Source organism: Anabas testudineus, chromosome 15 (assembly GCF_900324465.2).
Source record: "Anabas testudineus chromosome 15, fAnaTes1.2, whole genome shotgun sequence".
In the NCBI taxonomy this organism is placed as follows: domain Eukaryota; kingdom Metazoa; phylum Chordata; class Actinopteri; order Anabantiformes; family Anabantidae; genus Anabas; species Anabas testudineus.
The window spans coordinates 465,992-486,667 of record NC_046624.1 but is presented as its reverse complement, the minus strand read 5'-3'; the positions used below and the strand labels follow the sequence as shown (position 1 = coordinate 486,667).

At 39.3% G+C, this 20,676-nt stretch overlaps 1 protein-coding gene across 5 annotated transcripts in view; it reads left to right on the top strand.

The window, feature by feature from the left end:
* The window catches only part of col13a1 (collagen, type XIII, alpha 1), a 133,030-nt gene that overhangs the window by 45,830 nt on the left and 66,524 nt on the right, over nt 1-20,676 (top strand). For all 5 annotated transcript variants that reach the window (XM_026355804.1, XM_026355803.1, XM_026355807.1 and 2 more), the window contains exons 4-7: nt 1,790-1,816; nt 7,832-7,867; nt 8,211-8,237; nt 13,142-13,192. In XM_026355804.1, the coding sequence (XP_026211589.1) occupies nt 1,790-1,816; nt 7,832-7,867; nt 8,211-8,237; nt 13,142-13,192 (141 nt within the window). The remainder of the gene's footprint in view (nt 1-1,789; nt 1,817-7,831; nt 7,868-8,210; nt 8,238-13,141; nt 13,193-20,676) is intronic.

Sequence of the window (20,676 nt, the reverse complement as noted above, 5' to 3'; positions counted from 1 at the left end):
CCTCAGCTCAGAGCCTAACCCCAGACATCTAAGAAGAGATGCCTGGTATCTGTCTTGAACCAAAGTGCACCAGAGTAAATCGGAGTGTAGCAAACTGAGCTTGAATAAGGCTGTCTTCTTGTACTTTTTCTACTCCAAGGCATGCACTGGTAATAGTTGAAAACTTGAAGTAAATTATTAATATTTTTGGTTATTTTGTTGTTGAACTGTGAAGAATTAATTCATTAAAAGAGAACTTGAAAGACTACAGATAGAGACATAATAATGTATTTTATTCATTTAAATAAGAAACAAATACCACTGATGTGTGTTTTATTTCAAATGTAATTTCTCATTTGTTTATAATATTAAGCTTTGCTTGCTTCAGATTCAATGTTTATGCAAAACTAAAGTTTGTTTCCATATGAAAAGATTTAACATTACATACCTGGAGAGATGGGAAAACATGCACAATTGTAGTAAATTTTTCAATATAAATTGAGTTTGACCCGCGACTTTGTTCCGGTTTTTAATTTTGGCACACTGCGAGTTTGAGTTTGACACCCTTGATCTAGAGGTTGTAGCTGAGAGCTGACCTGTTTCATCTATGTTTTAATCTTCTCTGTTCTTATATTGAATTTCTTGTATTGATGTTATTTTGTATTTTTGTTGGTTGGATCTTTTTTGGTTATTGTTGTTTTCTTTCAGTTTCAACTGAGAGCAGCTGTATCAAGGCAAAACAGTTTAAACTTAATGAGGTTTTTTGAATCTTGAATGGTTTTCACACAAGACTGTATCACCAACTAGGCAAAGTTTACTCCTGGAGGAACGTGCACGTCAAATCTACATCACAACATTACTGGTAGATAAGTCATGATATGTTTTGCAAATTTTTCACATTAAGACATGATTTGGATTTCAACAGAGTTAATGCCAGTTAAGTAAAACAAGGATTAAGGTCACAAAATAAGTTTAATGCAGGAGAAACATTACTCAAAATGAGACTGCTATGACTGGTTGGCCGGTGTCACCAAAAAATCTATCACCTTCTTCTGCTGCCTTACTGAAACCATTTGTACTTGGTCCTTTATGAGTCTCCCTATTTCTCCAACATATTGTTATGTCCGATTGTTTAAACATGTTGTATAGATGAAGCTCACTGTAACCATAATCTATGGTAAATAATTAGTGTCCTACCACTGTAAAGTTGTGAGGGCGTTCATTGCCATAATGCATTCCATAGACATTTTAACCATCTGAAATGTCAACAGTTCCCGTTCTGACTTCAAACCAATCAGCATGTCGTCCTTTACTTGAACTGCTCACACATAAAGCACTTGACTCCTTAGAATTCTCCCTGACCTTTTTGAAACCTCAGCATAACTGAAAGTCATCATTTTGAAGTTCCTTGTGATCTTTTTGAATAAAAACAAATCCATGATCATATACATTACAGATTAGCAAGATGTTGAGTACAGGTAGATTAGGTGTTTTAAATAAGGTTTGCAAATTATGTATTTTAAATAGAGTTTAGCATGCATTCTGCCAAAACCAACTTTTGCATGAATCTTTGTGGTGAAATGTTTTGTACTGTAGTAAAATTCTCTCAGTGCCTGTTTTGATGACAGAATTTCAAGAGGCATGTTATTGCATCACAATGTTGATTCTGTGTGCTGTCACTTTATTGAAAAGGCCAAAATAAAACATACAAGACACTAACTTCCCTGCGAGCTCTCTCCCATTTGATTTTATTTTGGCCAGGTTCAGCGTTCAGTCTTTCTGTACCAATTTTTTCTCACCCCTTTTTCAGGGTCCTCCTGGACGGGCAGGCTTTCTGGTAATTGTTTTTTTTTTTTTTTTTTTAACAGTATTTTAATGTATTAATAGTAATTATTGCAATACTGATCTCTTTCTATTGCTGTGCTCTATATTGTGTAATTGATGCGTTTATTTGGATTTTCAGTTTATTGATCATAAGTATAATAAAATATATATAATATATAGTCATGCTCCAAAGTTAGTGCCCCCTCTTTTACATCCATTCTGTTCTGGTGTTTTTAACCTTTGATGTTAGTTATACTATGACACCTAAAATTTCCCCCTAATGTGAATAAAGTTTAATATTATCTTAATTCTGTATTTTGTTTTGTTTGTGTATAAACAGAAAAAAATGTCATGTAATCTTAATATTATAATACATTACATTAACCTCAAAAAACAAACAACAACAAATAACTTTTTTTCACCATGCAATTATTATTTATTAAGAAAAATGAAGCAAAAAAGGAATAAACATCTGAGCATTGCTTAGTACCCTCTTTACTGCTTCAATTGGATTTAAAGGGGTAAGTCACACCTAAGTGTTGCTAGTCATCAGCCCTTAATTGGCTGATTATCAGCAGGTGTGAAGCCCTTTATAAAAACAGAAATTTTGACAGTTTGCTGGTCTGGAACATTCACAAGTGAGTTAAAACAATGCCTAGAATGAAAGACAGCACTGGCCTTAGAGAAGCAATTTTTGCTACACATGAATCTGGAATGGCTTATTATTCTGTTTGCAAACTACACTGCCTGTCCAAAAAAAAAAGTCACCACCTGGATTTAAGTAAGCAAATAGGTAAGAACCTCCTATCAGATAATTACTACATGGATTATTTTTTAACTGTATTGAGTAGCTTCTCATTACTTAAACAAACATGAGCATGAAGACACATGCTGTGGTTGTGGAAAAGTTGTGCTTCTTTCAGACAGGTCAAATTATTGGCATGAATCAAGTAAAGAAAACATCTAAGGAGATTGCTGAAACTGCTAAAATTGGGTTAAGAACTGGCCAATACATCATTAAATACTGTTGGAAAACCATCAACTTCAAGGAAGAAATTTGGTGGGACAAAAATGTTGAATGAATCACTTAAATGTTTGGTAAAATCAAATCTTATGGCTAATTGAAGAAAAGTTTGCTAGGGAGCAAGATTGTACTCTGGAGCAATGGAAGAAGGTCATGTAGTCTCATGAGTCCAGGGTGATGGGCACATCAGGGTTAGAAGAGAGGCAGATTAAGTGATGCACTATCATACCTCGTGCCTACTGCACAAGCCTGTGGGGGCAGTGCTATGATCTGGGGTTGCTGCAGTTGGTCAGATCTAGGTTCAGCAATGTTATGTGCCCAAAGAATGAGGTCAGCTGACTACCTCAAAATATTCTGAATGACCACGTTATTCCATCAATGGACCTTTTTTTCCCTCATAGCACAGGCATATTCTAAGATGACAATGCCAGGATTCTCAAATTGTGAATGAGTTCTTCAGGGAGCATGACACATTATTGTCACACATTGATTGGCCAACATAGAGTCCAGACCTTAACCCCACTGAGAAACTTTGGAATGTGTGGGAGGAAACTTCATAGTGGCAGTGATCCGACATCATACAAGATCTTGACGAAAAATTAATGCAACTCTGGACAGGAATAAATGTAAGCAGAAGCTTATCGAAACGATCCCACTGTGAATATGTGCTGTAATCAAAGCTAAAGGCGGTCCAACAAAATATTAGTGTGTGACTTTTTTTTTCTGTGAGAAAGATTATTCACAAAAGGAAAGCATTCAAGACAGTTGTCAATCTGCTAATATTGTCTAAAAAGAATTTAATTAAACTTAATTCTGTTTGTTTACTTAGTTCCAAATCAAAACAAAAGTAATCTCAAAGCACTTTACAGTGTAAAATAACATGAGGAAGAAAATGAAAGCACAACTGAGGTCTGCAAAATTGTACAATATTTTATGGACAGATGAGACCATAGTAGCGTTGTTTGGTCATAATGCCCAGCATTATGGGAAGCAAAAATGAAACGCAGTATTTCAGCAGAAATGGCTCACATCCACTGTCCAGCACATTGGAGCTTGTTGAGCTTGTTTTATTTTTCTTTGCTTTGATTTTTGTATTCTAGATAAAAAGTGAAGCTATCTGTCAGACAGCTAACGCTTGAAATTGGGTCACCAGCCCACCAGTGAATCTAGATCAGAATGACTGGGAAAAAAATAATTCAGGTTTTACTTTAGTTATCCAGGCATCAACTCAACTGAAATGCTGTGGCGAGACCTGGGACAAACTATGCATAAGCAAATGCTCAAAAACCTCAATGAACTGAAGCTATTTAGTAGAGAGTGGCTGGCCAATTTCCTCCACAGTGATAATAAAGTAATACAGGAAACAATTACTAATGGCTGCCTATGGTGCATCTACAAGCTACTGACTCATGGGGGGTACTTGGTAATGCCCACGTTCCTTTTTTTTTTTTTTTTTTTTTTTGGTTTATTTTTTGATAATAAATAATGGAGCAGTGGAAAAAACCTAATGTATTTGCCTAATGTTCAGACCCATTATGATAATAGTGATGATATTTTTTTCATGTCATGTCTCATACATTAAAACTGAATTTGAAGATGGGGGGACTAACTTTAGAACATACTATTGTTGTTATGGAGCAGCATGTTGGTGTGGTATCACTTTCACTTCACATCTAGAAGGACCTGGGTTCAACCTGTAGATTTGTTGTATTGATACAGCTGATATGTTGCTTCTCTGTTCATTTATTCAGGTTTTGCATTAATTTCTCACCCTGTTGAAGCTATTGCAAACTACTTCCTCAAAAGTCTAAATAATGAGACAGTATCTCATAATACTAAGTTAGTAATTTAAAGTATTAAGATGATCTCACACTATTTTTAATCACTAAGTCAAAATATTCAGATATTAATATTTTTTTATTGTCTAGTATCAGAAAGTAGATCAAAAACCTAGATCAAGAACACAGTTGCAATCTATTTAGAACACAAACTATTCGACAATAGAACCATAAATATTGAGAAATGTTAGTGGAGATGAGTTAATACTGCCCAAAATCAGTTTGTACCTTCCATAAGGATCTGTGGTCATATTATCTGAATAAAGATGGCCACACGACATGCCTTGCAGGTAAGTGGTGACCGATAACAATTTTATACCTTAAATTGTATTATTACTTAAGAGAAAGGCTGCAAGCTTTGCATGTCCTGGTGTCCTTGTCATATATCAAAGTGTCCTGGGGCAAGATATTGAACCCCAAGTCGCCCCACTGGTGATTCAATAGTCTTTAAAAATTGCTGAGTAACTTGGAGAGTAATCCAGACAAGAACTCAGTGGTTTTGCCCTTTTCTTCCTCCTCTGGTATTCCCATGAGCTTGATATTGTTTCTGGGGAGAGTGCTTCCCAATCGTAGACTTTGGTTTGCCACTTTCAAGTTGCTATATGTGTGCTTCATTTCTTTGTTAAGCAATCTCACCACTCACAGGGCCTAAATTTCAGTGTGGGATTTGCGCATAATTTGAATGATTCCTGCAAATCTATCTATCTAGTTATAATGCGGGAAATGTATACACATATGTACAGGTATTTTAAATAATGACTGGTCTTAGTCCCTGTGTCTACAATGATGTCTTCTGCTGTTGCAGCCTTTATCGTTACTAAGGTGCAGTCCGTTCTTGTTACAAACACGCTCACAAGCAGACCCAAACTCAAACACATGACGCGGACAAATGGCAGTTTGCTCAATAATTTAACAATAGAAACTTATGAAATACCACAATGCAAACAGAATAAGAAAACCAAACCAAACCAAAGTTGAACTTGTTCATTAAAAAAACACTGAAACCAGAAAAGACTGGTGCAAACAACATTGCAAGTGATGTCTATTTCAACATTACTCCTCAGTATCCCCAGATAAGTAACAGTAACATTAAAAAAAAAGAAGCAGCAGTCAAAGGTAGTTTTCAGGCTATTTTGTAACCCTATCCCATTAAAAATGAAATATCCAATCAAACTAATAAATGTTTGCATATGTGGGCTTGATGGTTTGATTCCCGGCTCCTCCTCACACATGTCAAAGTATCCTTGGGCAAGATACTGAACTCCAAGTTGCCCCTGTTGATTCAGGTTAGCAGCATGACAAACTTTTCTTTTTCTTTTTTTTTTTTTTTTGATTTATTAATGTTGTAATGAACAAGTTACTCTCTGTAATCTCCTCTTCTGACTGTTCAAGTAAAGAAGTGAGCACTAGATTTGTGGCAGGAGAGAATAAAATTAGGGTCTTGTTCCCATCAAGGAGCTATAGAAATGAACTGGATTGTTTATGAGCACAGATGGAAACCAATTATGGCATGAATTGGCTAGTTGTCATGGCAAAGAGCAATACATGTGTATTCATGCATTAAAGGGCCTTGACCTGTAGTTACAGCTAGCCTTATTCACATAATCAGCTCAACTGCGTCCCATGACTGTTTTTCAAATTGTGGAGCATTGCATCTTCAAATAGCTGCCATCACCAGAGGTCAGTCCAATGCTGGTTGAGTTGCCGAGTAAGTGAACTGAAGAAGTTTGAAGGGAGAAACAGCATTGAGAAGTGTTCATAAAGCTACAGACTCTGAAACAGAGTACTGTTAGGTCCAGAAGTATTTACACAATGAGGTTTCATTCATTTAGGAATTGCAGCCATTTTAAGCAAAGAACCTTTTCAAGGGCTGAAAATTATTTGAATGTGACATCATTGAAAATGCTTTGCAAGTAATGGCTACCTGAACTCAGGAACCCATGAACATTTTCTGAGGCTCTGCAATGGAGATATTTTTGCAGGCCTTCACTGTTGCTGTTTGTTTAAGGGTATTTAGTAGGAGAGTTGAAAAGCTCTCACACTCTTTATTATTTTTATTATTATTATTATTATTATTCCACTGTTTCTTTGGTCATTAACTTTGTCATAGAATCGCTTAAAACTTTCAACTTTTACAACTCCTCCATTGGTTTGAATGATGAAATGTTGGCGCAGCAAGAGTGGTTGATGTCAAAGCTAAGACACACCTAGATTTTTCTCTGTGAGCCTCAGAGTGATGGGAGACCCCCTCAGCTTTTCCATTGCCCCTTATGTTAAATTTTGTCTGAGATTTTGGTCAACAAGCTGAAGGACCCACTTTGATATCTCACTCATGTGACCACAATTTTTGGTCCTCAAACATAAAATTTGCACAGGCAACTCACTAAAGTCTCAGGAAATCACATTTTTTTGAATGTAGGATTTACTGATTTTGTTTAAAGTTCTGTGAAAAGCATATGAAATTACTTGATAATTTTTGTTTTTCCTACTTCTATTATTTATGGCCTACATCTTGTTTTTCACTGTTTTATGTATCTTTTATTTCAACTTCCTCTTCTTCTGCCATAAACCTTTGGCTCACTTTTGTCCAGTTCTATTTTTGTCAACTTTTTCACTTTGACAACTACTTTTCCTCTTTATCAACTTTTCTTTGTGATGTATACATACTCTTTTGGATTGAGAACATGTGTCTTGCCCATTGAAGAATTTCTTTGCCTTTAAAAAGTCTTGAGTTGCTCTCACAGTATGTTTATTGTCATTATTCTTCTGCACTGTGAAGTGCTGTTGTAGCATTTGGATTAATGTGAGCAAAGGGTATAGCCCTGTGTACACCCTACCATTTAATTGCTTCTGTCAACATTAACATCATCAAAAACACAATTGAGTCCTTTCCATTGGCAGCCAACTAAATGGATACCATGCTATGTCTTTCCCAGTTGTAGCACCCAGGTTAATGATAAAAAATGCTAACAGCAATGTTAGTGATGTGTAGTAAGCAATTTTGTGTCAATTAATAATAATTCTATTAAACAATAATTTACATTTAGACTAGATTGTTAAAAAAAAAATTTAATCGAAAAAATTAAAGGTTTAAGAGTTCATTTCACATCTGTAGTATAACCTTCTTAATGCCCCCTGTTTCTTCTGAATTTGCACTGTTTAATAGGGTAACAAAGGAAGCATGGGAATTCCTGGAAGAATGGTGAGTGAATTGGGCTTTACATGAATTGCATTATAGTATTGGTTTAATTCATATATCATGTCCAATGAAAAATCAATCAGTCAGGATATCAATAGCTGTAATTTCTAATACAAGGACTTGTCTATTCTACATGTGGCCCTACACACCTATGCTACACCCGTGCATGAGATTTCACCTACAGTATTTTGGCTGATGACATACCCCCCATACAATAGTGCTGACAATGCTGCATGTCTTTAAATCTATTCATGTCTAACACTAGTTTAATCTAATTCGTTCTTGTTTCTCTCTCCTGTTTTCACACCTTTTTGCATGCAACTCTGTCTGATGTGACTGACCCCAGGGCTTAAAAGGACAAGCAGGTGAGAAGGTAAGTTTAGGACTATGTACAAATACATAGTCTAACATTACCTTACCTTAACAACCAAGATAGAACTAGTCAAAGACCAATGGTAACTGCTGCATATCCATTCATTTCTGGCTTTTGGTTTGGTAATGGTTTACTTTGACTATTTATAGTCTATAGGAGTCTGGTGTCAGGGTTGTTGAAAAACACTGATCTATAAATAGGCTGTAATTTCAGACATATAAGTCAGGTCAGGAGTATAGAGCTGTATTGTGTGTGCTGATAGCATATAATTTATATCACATACTCAGATCTTACACTACAAGACTTCACAAAGAAAACTGAGCTGCAAGCTGGGAAAGAAAAGAAAGATTTATATTCTCTAATTGATAATATTTTCTACTTGACTTAATAGATCCTAAGTTATGTCAGAGATTAGCAAACATTGGTGTGTGTCAGGTGTGTTAACAGGTAACTGCTAACAAATAATAATAATGAATTATTTTTATGTTATGTTTATTTAATAAACTTAGTTTTAATACAATGTCTCCTGTTTCATTTCACCATTTTAATAATAATGATAAACTTTATTACTTCCTTTAGAGAAATTGTTGTTGGAAAGCTGCCAGCTAGTATTCTACTACAGGGTTTTGGTGTCTTGTCCAAGGACATCTCAATATGTAGCCAGGAGAAACCAGGAATCACACTACTGACCCTGGGTTTTATAGTCAACTGCTCTACCAACTGAGCTGCTGCTACGCCAAATGTTGTTTGTTAGTTTTAAGCATTGTTGAAAGTTGACTTACCTATCTATAATGTTCCCATCTATGAACTATGTTTCGAAACGGTAGTCATTAGTTTTGTTATTAGCCTCTTTTACCGTGGGGTATCCCTATGGACTCTCCTTTAATGTGCCTTGAGAGGTACTTTTAGAGGCAAGGTGAGTTCGTCCCACCGCCTGTGTGAAAGAACTGAGGTGAATTTTGGTGATATTTTATTGTGAGACCAGCTACTGTGCAAGTAGTTGGATGGTGGCAGCAGAAAAACATTGTCAGTTATTTGGTGGCATAACCCAGCCAATCGCGTATTATTAAGATTACCTAGAACCCAGTCTTACTCCAACTTGAACTTTATCCAGTAATTCTTTCCTGCACTTCATAGCGGTCTGAGTTGCATTTCTCCTCTGCCAGCTTCTCTTTATCTACACGTTGCTGCAGGAAACAAAATCCTGCAGCAACGTGCATTGGAGGGAGTCGCATTGTTTGGGACTACTTTGTAGCCTCTGGACCTGGAACACTTATCTTTGAGGAGGGGATATGAATTCCCAAGTTTATCAAGATATCCCACAGGATAAGTGGCCTTCTACAATCTAAAGCTCAGAAGAACCTGGGTGATGTAGTTAGAAAATTAGTAAGAGTAAATCCAACAGACCTCAGCCCAATACAGATGTTGTGGAATGACTTCAAAACAGACATTCACACCAGAAGTCTTAAGAATATGGCTAAGCTGAGGCAGTTCTGTACGTAATAATGTTCCAAAATTCCTTTGAAACAATATTGAACCACATTGTGCAGGTCTATACCACAACTACAGGAGGCACTCAATGTTATTGCAAGGTTATTTGGTAAAGTAGGCCAACAATACTTTGTTATAGAGATGCATCAATTAATTGGCTCGGAAATGGACGGTTTTTATGTTTTGTCAGCCACCACTGTAGACTGACTGATCAATCTGAGATATCAGATTCTGTGCCAATCACATTTAGAAGCATTTCAGTTCAGGTTGCTCACTAGAGTGTGGTGGAGCAGTAAGTGTTTATGCACCTTGATGTTCAACCGCTCCTCTGCTTAACTACATCCTTCTGAGGTCAGCCATGCTTTAGGCTTGTTGTGTGAGCAGCATGGCAATGCTTCCTTCATTCTTTTTTTTTTTTTTTTGTTCGTTTTGTTTTGTTTTGCTTTTTTAAAGCAGCTCTGTCAGACTCAAAATCAGCAAAGAAAATTGCATGTGGTGACTACAATTTGTTCAAAAATGTTTAGAAGCATCTTTGTATTTGATAGATGACAAGGTACATCAAGCATACCCTAAATTTGCCCCCAGGAGAAGACAAATTAATGTAAACCTGAGTAAGACTAATCTGGTCTGAGTGGTTTGTTGGATTGTGCTAGGAATATCCACAAGTTTTAAAGCATGGATATAAATTTGTAGTTGAAGACCAAGCTTGGATAAACCTGATTTTACCATTATGACAAAAGATTGTTCTCCTCATGGGTAACTGACTTTGATATATAAAGCTGATGTGAGTACAGATTATTGCTATTCAATAACCAACAAATCAAGTATATATCTTAGAAAGCCATTTTGACTGAACAACCATATAGCTAGTATGTTAGGTGGAGCAGTTTCCCATGTAACCCATAGTCACTATGTTGTTGACATTGTAGCACCATTTTGAATTTTTATTTTGCAAGAGTGTGTAGATTAACTTCACTGTGGAACTTGCCCTACCAGAACTTTGCAGTTCTGTGCATGTCCACCATGGTTGACTGAGAGGAGGCACTCTATTTGGTGTATACATACAGTGCCTATAAAAAGTATTCATCCCCTTTAATGTTTAATCCTTTTATTGACATTATAAATCAGTCATGGTCAATAAAAGTTGACGATTATGCCAAAAAAAATATTTTTCAAATAACTCATTAATTTCAATGTGAAAACAGGTTTCTACAAAGTAATCTCAATTAAATAAAAATATACATGGTGAAATCAGTGTTTGCATTAATATTCACCCCCTTCAGGTCAGTATTTAGAAGATCCACCTTTGGCTGAAGTCACATCATGGAGTCAGTGTGGATAGGTCTCAATTAGGCTTGCGCATCTGTATGTCTTTGCAAAACTGGTGAAGCTCTGTCAGGTTACGTGGCGTTCAGGTGTGAACAGCCCCTTTCAAGTCCATCCACAAATTCTCTATTGGATTGAGGTCTGGGCTTTGACTTGACCACTCCAGAATATTCACCTTGTTGTTAGTAAACCATTTCCCTCTATGCTTTAGGTCATTGTTTCTCCCAAGCCATAGTTGTCTTGCAGACTGAACAAGATTGTCCTCCAGGATTGTCTTATATTTTGCCTCATTCATCTGACCTTCTACCTTAACAAGCCTTCCAGGGCCGGCTGACAAGAAGCATCCCCACATCATGATGCTTCCACCACATTGTTTCACAACAACATGGTGTGTTTTTGGTGATGTGCAGCGTTTGGTGTATGTCAAACATAGCGTCTTGTCTGATGTTCAAAAAACACAATTTTAGTCTCATCAGACCAAAAAACTTCTCTTTCACTTGAGACTTTCACATGCCTATTGGCAAACTCAAGTCATGTAACATGAGTTTTCTTCAACAGTGTCTTTCTTCTTGCCACTCTCCCATAAAGCTTTTACTGGTAAAGAACCCAGGCAAAAGTTGTTGTATGTACAGTCTCTCCTATCTCAGTTTCTGAAGCTTGTAACTCCCTCAGAGTAGTCATCGTTGTGTTAGTGGCCTCTCTCACTAGTCTCCTTCTTGCACACTCAGTTTGTGTGGACGACCTGTTCTAGGCAGATTTACACACATGTTCCATATTCCTTCCATTTCTTGATGATAGATTTTACTGAACTCCAGGGGATGTTCAGTGCCTTGGCGATTTTTTTATATCTATCCCCTGACTTATGCTTTTCAATTACCTGTTCTCTGAGTTGGGAGTGTTCTTTTGTCTTCATGGTGTAATGGTATCCAAGAATACCGATTACCCAGTGACTGGACCTTCCAGACAAAAGTGTCTTTATACTGCAATCACTTGAGACACATTCACTGCACTCAGGTAATCCCACAAATAGTGAAATTACTAGCACCAAATATCTGGACCTCTGTTGGATTAGGTCAGTCATTTTACAGGGGGTGAATGTTAATGCAAACAAGTAAAGTGAATTAATGAATTAATGTGAATTTTTATTTAATTCACATTACTTTGTAGAAACCTGCTTTTTGACCTTTTTTGTCAAAGTCATCCACTTTTATTGACCATGATTGATTTCTAATGTCAATAAATGGATGAAACAGCCAAGGTGGTGAATACTTTTTATAGGCACTGTATGTGCTAGAGGCTGTATTTGACCTCACTATAGCTATTAACGTGTCGGTGAAGATTCTCAGTCGTCCAGGTGAAGTTATCTGGAAGTTGAGTCATGGCAACTGGACTTCCTTTTCTCCTAGTTAGTTGAAACGTTTTGCTACTCATCCAAGTAGCTTCTTCAGTCTGAAGATAGTTGGTTAGAGGCCGCAAATTTATGCTCCAAGGCTGGTTTCACTCCACCCCTTGCCCTGAATAGGCTCGTTAGGTGAAACAAAGGATGGGGGGGATGTGAAGGATGTAATGATCACACCTCTGCCCACCCCCTCGTAAAACCTAAATGGGTCGTTAAGTGTGTCCAACCTGGTGCAGGTGTGAACAGGTTCTGGCCTATTTGGGGATAGATGAAAGGGCAGCATTATAAATAGAAGACAGGTTGTGTCTAAGTCCTCCACCTCTGTTGAGAGAGGGAGTGTTGATTTGCACATGCAGGGCTTCCCTCACCCCTCTCTCAAACCACTTGTCCTCTTTGTCCAATATTTTAACGTCACAGTCCTTAAATGAGTGTCCTCTATCCTTAAGATGAAGGTACAAAGGACACTCATTTAAGGACTGTGACGTTAAAATATTGGACAAAGAGGACAACAAAGGAAGTCCAGTTGCCATGACTCAACTTCCAGATATAGCTATTAACCTTCAGAAAAATTCAACACACTCACAAATGCTTTCCTCTAATCTCTAGGTGAGTGAGGAAGTAGCAGAAATCCCCTCTCCAGCTCATCTTTTAGTAATGTTTTCTTCTGTCTTTCTCTATCTGTCAATAGGGAGCACCAGGCGAGCCAGGTCTGTCTATCATTGGACCAAGAGGACCTCCTGTAAGTTGCTAGCCCTGCCAAACAGTATTCCAAACTTAATGAATGCACCTCAACTGATAAAATAATATTGCATAATTATAGACAGTTTCCACACAGTATTTTCAATGCTGAAACTGTGGCTTAGTGTTCATCCAAACTTTTTTTCTTCGTAGTTTTTAGAAGCACAGCTAGGTCTCATATGTTGCATATTATTCATTTTGAATGCATAGTATAGCATAAAATAGAGCTGAGTCAACTGAAGTGGAGCACTCATTTGTTTTTCCAGTTGATGGTTTTGGTTATTACAATCGAAGTGTACCTTGTACTCTTGCTTCATGGTATTAGACATTTTGATGGATGGATCCGTGTGAAGGTATTATCATTGCACTTAAGATTTTCAATCTTTACTATTGGCTGTCGGTGAAGTTTTTCAGTCGTCCAGGCAAAGTTATCTGGAAGTTGAGTCATGGCAACTGGACTTCCTTTAGCTAGTTGAAACTCAACTAACTCATCCAAGTAGCTTCTTCAGTCTGAAGATAGTTGGTTAGAGGCCACAAATTTATGCTCCAAGACTGGTTTCACTCCACCCCTTGCCCTGAATAGGCTCGTTAGGTGAAACAAAGGATGGGGTAGATGTAGAGGATGTAATAGTCACACCTCTGCCCACCTCCTCTTAACACCTAAATGGGTCGTTAAGTGTGTCCAACCTGGTGCAGGTGTGAACTGGTTCTGGCCTTTTTCGGGATAGATGAAAGGGCAGCATGATAAATAGAAGACCGGTTATATTACAGGTTGTATCGTGCGGAAGCCACTCCTTGCCTCTATGGCCTTCCCAAGATACACAAGGAAGGAGCCCCTCTCAGACCCATAGTCAGCAGTATTAACTCGGTCACATACAACATTGCCAAATTCCTGGCCACAGTATTAGCTGCACTAGTTGGACACACGGACCACCACATCCACAACTCAGAGGACTTCACGGCAAAGGCCAGGGACCTGGAACTGGATACTGATGAAACTTTGGTATACTTTGATGTCACGTCTCTCTTCACCAGCATCCCCACTACGCATGCATTAACATCTGTGAAGAGAAGACTGGAAGAAGACAGCTCCCTCAGCACCAGAACCAACCTCAGTCCTGACCAGATCTGTTTGCTTCTGGACCTATGCCTCAACACCACATACTTCATGTACAGAGGTGACTTCTACAAACAGAGATGCAGCTGTGCCATTGGTTCCCCAGTGTCACCCATTGTAGCAAACATACATGGAAGAGGTGGAGAAGAAAGCTCTCAACTCCTTCCCAGGGATGACACTGACCGTCATGCTGCACTTTCATCTATCCCGAAAAAGGCCAGAACCAGATCACACCTCCACCAGGTTGGACACATTTAACGACTTTTAAGAGGGGGTGGGCAGAGAGTTAGTCAGAGAAATTGTGGTTGGACAGCTGCCAGATAATACAGTGTCGGCGTTTCTACGGGGGTTTCGGTGTCTTGTCCAAGAACACCTCAGCAAGTAGCTCTTTTAGTTGATACTTTGTTAGTTTGTGGTAGTTCCCTCTGTGTCCCCCCCCCCCCCCCCCCCCCCCCTTAATAAATATCCTTTTGTCCGTACCTGTTTGGTCCCTGTCAGTCCTGGTTGTAACAGAGTTACTGCCGCCCCACATATGGACAGGTGTTTAAATCAGGTTTGACTTTAAGAAACTAGTATTTGGCAAGTTGCAGGCGAGTAACCCTGACAGGTTTACTGATGGATTTACTGTCTTAAAGTGCATTGTGTTCACCTTTGTTGTGATTTGGTGCAATATAAATAAATTGAAATTAAATGAATTGAATATGGAGTACCACAGTGTTCTGTATAATGTGGCTTATGGGTGAAATGTAGAGAGAAAACTGGAAAAGACCAAAAACAAAGAAAATGGAATTAATTTCTACTGTTATGATATGCAGCTTTACATCCCGGTGAAGGCTGATGACCATTCTGACATTACAAAATTATAAATAAAACCGTGATGCTGGTCATCAACCCACTTCGAGAACACCGTAGGTTTGAACAGTTAACTAATCTCTTGACAAAAAAAGTCTTAGTCACTTTTGACTCTCATTTGAACAACATATTAAATATATCACCAAGACTGCCATCTTTAACCTATGTAACATAGCTAAAAGCCAGCCTCCTCTGTCCATGGGAGATTCAGAGACCTTAATTCATGCTTTTGTGTCACCCAGACACAGACAAATTATTGTAATGTCCTTCTTCCAGGCTTGCACAAGTCTACTACTCATATCTTTAAATGGTCCAAAATGCTGTGCCTAGAATTTTAAGAAAATCTAGGAATTTACCATATTTCACCAGTCTTCTCCAGCTCCCTACTAAAGTCAGATCATATTTTAAGGTGCTTCTGATGACATTTAAAATTTTTAATTGAAATAGTGCTCCTTCATACATGTCTCTATAACCCTTATACTCCACCTCGTGGCTCTTAATCATCTCCAGAGTTAAAAAGACGCGAGCAGGGCCTTTTCTTACCATGCCCCACTTTTTTTGGAATAACCTACCTGCTGTCATCACACAGTCTCACTCTGTAGAGGTTTTTAAATTTGTTGATCAGTCTCTGTCTGAAGGTACTCCTCTGTCCAGCCAGCGCACTGTGTAGTGGGTAGGAAGGATTGTCCAGGATTGAGAGGAGTTTGGACAGGATCCTCCTTTCACCCACAACATGTAGAGGGTCCAGCTCCACCCCCTGAACAGAGCCAGCCCACCGGATCAGTTTGTTCAACCTGTTAGTGTCTGCCACCTTTGTGTTGCTGCTCCAGCAGACCACAGCATAGAAGATGACACTGACCATCACATACTCATAGAACATCAGCAGCATGGTGCTGGGATGATGACACTCCCAGATTCCCAAGGTCCATCACCAGCTCCTTTGTTTTTCTGATGTTGAGTTGAAGATGGCTGAGCCCACATCAGTCCACAAAACTGTCCACCACCCTCTGGTATTCTGTGACACCTCCACCCTGAATACATCCTACAACTACAGAGTCCTCAGAGAACTTCTGAAGATGGCAGGACTCTTCAATTCAATTCAATTCAATTCAATTCAATTCAATTCAATTCAATTCAATTCAATTCAATTCAATTCAATTCATTTTTATTTGTAGAGCACATTTTACAATTTACATTGTCACAAAGCAGCTTTACACAACCAAAGAACAGTACATGAACAGTGAATGTGTATGAATCATGAAATGAGATTGTCCCTGATGAGCAAGCCGAGGGCGACGGTGGCAAGGAAAAACTCCCTGAGAAGGCAACAGGAAGAAACCTTGAGAGGAACCACACTCAACAGGGAACCCATTGTCATATGGGTGATTACATGCTATGTAGGCAGCAGTCCAGTATAACAGTTAATGTCTTTAAGTTAATGTGGAGTCCAGTTAGTTAATTGCAGGCAGATTTGTTCCATTCCTGGACTATTGAGCGTTGAGTCGAGACCTCCGAGAAACAGCTGCAGACGTCCGCCGAGGCCAAGACCGACTTCATAGTAGTGTTTGACCAACTCCAGTCTCCAAACGCATCCCATAGAGCAGACGGTGGATCCGAGCGACGAGATCTCCAGCCAGAAGTTGGGCATCAGGACGAGTCAGACAGGTCCAGAGGGCAGAGGGTGGAATGACGTGTAGCTCGACAGAGAGACAGGAAGAGGGAAATAGAGAGGTAGAGAAAGAGAGAGATGACAGTTAGTTATATTCACAGTCGGATAAAGTTTGAGGTGAATGTATATGTAGAATAGTGCAGCAGGGACTAATTATGACAGCCTAACTAAAAGGGTGAGCCAGAAGGAAACACAGACATAAGGGCTCCCTGGAATGTAGAACAACCAAACCCTTTACCATCAACAAACCTGAGAGATCAGTGAGAGTTGGGAAGACAGCATCTAAACATACCAGTTCACCATAATGCTCTACGTCCATGAGTCCTTCCCAGATCTATTTACAAAATGCTTGACTAAATAAATAGGTTTTCAGCCTAGTCTTAAACACTGAGACTGTGTCTGAGTCCCGAATGCTATTTGGAAGGCTATTCCATAACTTTTGGGGCTTTGTAAGAAAAGGCTCTGCCCCCAGCTGTAGTTTTTGTGATACGAGGTACTGACAGGCAGCCAGCATCCTTTGATCGAAGTAGGCGTGGTGGATCATAAGACACTAGCAGTTCACTTAGATACTGCGGCGCAAGACCTTTTAATGCTTTAAATGTCAGAAGTAGTATTTTAAAATCAATGCGAGATTTCATGGGGAGCTAATGAAGTGTAGATAAGATAGGCGTGATGTGCTCATATCTTCTGGTTCTAGTGAGGACTCTCGCTGCTGCATTCTGAACTAACTGAAGACTCTTGAGTTGTACCTGAAGTCTGAGGTATACAAGGTGAAGAGAAAGGGAGACCGAACTGTTCCCTGTGGAGCACCTGTGCCACAGACCATAGTTCTGCAGGTGGAGATACTGGTGGCGGCCATCTATGAACCAGGGGTGGCAGTACCTCAGGGGGTAGAGCAGTCGCCTACGAAACCCCAGGGTGAGTGGTTCGATTCCCGGTTCCTCCTGGCTACTAGCTGAGGTGTCCTTGGACAAAACAGAGAAACCCCGTAGTAGTGCCAACTCAGTCTGGCAGCTGTCCAAAACGAATTTCTAATTTCTAAATAAAGTATACATTATTATTATTATAATTATAAAAATCAGCCTGCATGTTTTTTAATTTCTCTCTCGGCAGTGCAGGTAGGATGGTATTGAATGCACTGGAGAAATCAAAAAACACAATCCTCACCCACTTCAGGTGGGTGTAGGTGCAATAAAACAGATGTATTATGGCGTCATCCACTTCAAGGGGGTCAAGTGAGGATTTGACCAGATATCAAACTCCAGGGACTCCAGAATCAGCCTCTCAACAACCTTCATAATATTTAAGGTCAGGACCGCTGGTCTGTAGTCATTGAGTTGTTTTTGTTAGCTTTTGGTGACTATCTTACTCCAACTCATGTTGTGTGCATTGCTGAGGTGATGAGCAGAAGTGAACTTACTGGGACCTTTCTGATCCCCTGCTTTTGTGAGAGGATGTTGGTGAGCTAGAATGCTAATTTAATTTAATTTCATTTAGGCTCTTGGCAAGGAATGGAAGGAGAGAGACATGTCAAGGGAGTGGACAAGAGTGGGTTTCGTAGGAGTGGGATAATCTAGGACTGTTTAAAGTAGCAAGAGTGCTGTTAAATGAGGTTAGTAGGATGTCTTCGGTCAAAGGAGAGAACTAGGAGCTAATGGCATCAGTGTTGAGATGTGGTGGTTAGAGGAGTGATTTGAAAGTGGAGAAAAAGTTCTGGTGTCAGTGGTGTTGCTGAGTCAGTAGTCTGTTTTTGGTTATGCTGTAACAGGCTCTAATATTGCGCTAGAGCAGGTAGAGTCTTGGAGTTGCACCACTTCCTCTCAGCACTCCTGAGCTTTTTGTGCTGTTCACCGATCTGGTCAGTGAGCCATGAATTAGGTGGAGGTGATGTACAGGCAGGCCTATAAGACAAGGGACAGTGACTCTCCAGACAAGTTGAAGGTGTAGTGCAGAAACGGTCAGTAGCCATGTCTGTTTCAAGAGTAGGTATGACCTTTGGTGGGGGGAGGGATTGCAGATAGTAGGGCTGAAAACTGCTCAGCAAAGTTATAAGTTGAGTGCAAGTATGTGAGGTTTGGGAGAAAAAGACTGTGAGCTGAATAAAGAAGTGGTCTCATAAATGTAGAGGAGGGATTATGATGTTATCAGTTCTGGGGGAGAATGAGATCCAGGTGGTTCTAGCTCTGTGTGTTGGAGGAGTGGGAACCAGTTTCAGGTCAAAGGATGCTGAAGTCCTAGTACTTCCCCACCTCCCCGTCCTGATGGATGAGGAGAGTGATAAAAGGTGAAATTAGTGGACAGTGGGGTCGTGGAGTGATCCAGGTTTCTGTAAGTGCCAGTAACTAAACGGCTGACTGTGTAGCGAAAGCTCAAATGAAGTCAGCCTTAGTCCACAACCAAGTAGCAACAACAACAACAAACCAAGTTACCAAGTCACCAGAAGAACAAAACTTTCTAGCTACAGTTTTTAACTCTTACAAAAGATTAAAATCAGTAGACTCAATACCAGAGAAAAATCTGATACGTCTGAAACAAACACATTCAAACAGCACTTACTTGTTCAGTCTATCTCCTGTCATAGTTAGATGCTTGTCATAACTGCTATTAGTTTCTAGCTTTTAGCACTTCAAAACACAGGCCTTATCCCAAGAGAGAGGCCTGAAATCCTCCAGAAATCTTTTAGAAGATCTCAACTCAACCAGGAGCTAAGGAGGCATTGGTATGAAGCAGGAGAGAAGTGAGAAAACTCACTGATACTATATGTTTCTAATAGAGCGAAGGAGCTGGTGGCTGATCGCAAAGCAGAATGGGGCATGGCTGAAGGACCTTGGTCCTAGTTCACTGTTACTGGACAATTTTCAGCTGGTGAGGATGAAAAGGCAAACAAGACCCTGCTACCATCAAGTTGATTGGTCTCCATTTCTTCCAGCAAACTCAGCAAAGACTATTTATTGTTTTACTTGCCTACCACAATAACCAAACAGTTTGAATTCAAATGTCTGGATTTAGGGCTTGTATCTAAAAAATGCATACAGTGGCAAGAACAACTTTGTGAACCTTTTGGAATTTCATGGTTTTCTGCATGAATTTGTCATAAATTGTGCTCAGATCTTCATCCAACTCACAACAATAGAAAAACACAGTCTGCTTAAAATAATACTACGCAAACATTATATGTTTTCATGTTTTTATTAAACATAACATGTAAACATTCACAGTGCAGGAATAACCTCAACCAAACATTTCCCGTAGTTGCAGATCAGACCTGCACAACGATCTGGAGTCATTTTGGACCACTCCTCTTCACAAAACTGTTTCAGTGTAGCAATATTCTTAGGATGTCTGGTGTGAATGGCTCTCTTAAGGTCATGTCACAGCATTTCAATCGGGTTGAGGTCAGGACTCTGACTGGGCCACTCCAGAAGGCATATTTTGTTCTGTTGAAGCCATTCTTTTGTTGAATTACTTGTATGCTTTGGATCATTGTCCTGTTGCATCACCCATCCTCTGCGGAGCTTCAGTTGGCGGACAGATGGTCTTACGTTTTCCTGCAAAATGTCTTGATAAACTCTGGAATTCATTTTTCCTCAATGACAACAATCCATCCAAGCCCTGAGGCAGCAAAGCAGCCCCAAACCATGATGCTCCCTCTGCCATATTTTACAGTGGGGATGAGGTTTTGATGTTGATGTGCTGTGCCTTTTTTTCTCCACACATAGTGTTGTGTGTTTTTTCCAAACAACTCAATTTTGGTTTCATCTGTCCACAGAATATTTTGCCAGTAGTGCTGTGGAACATCCAGGTGCTCTTTTGCAAACTTCAAACGTGCTGCAATATTATTATTTTT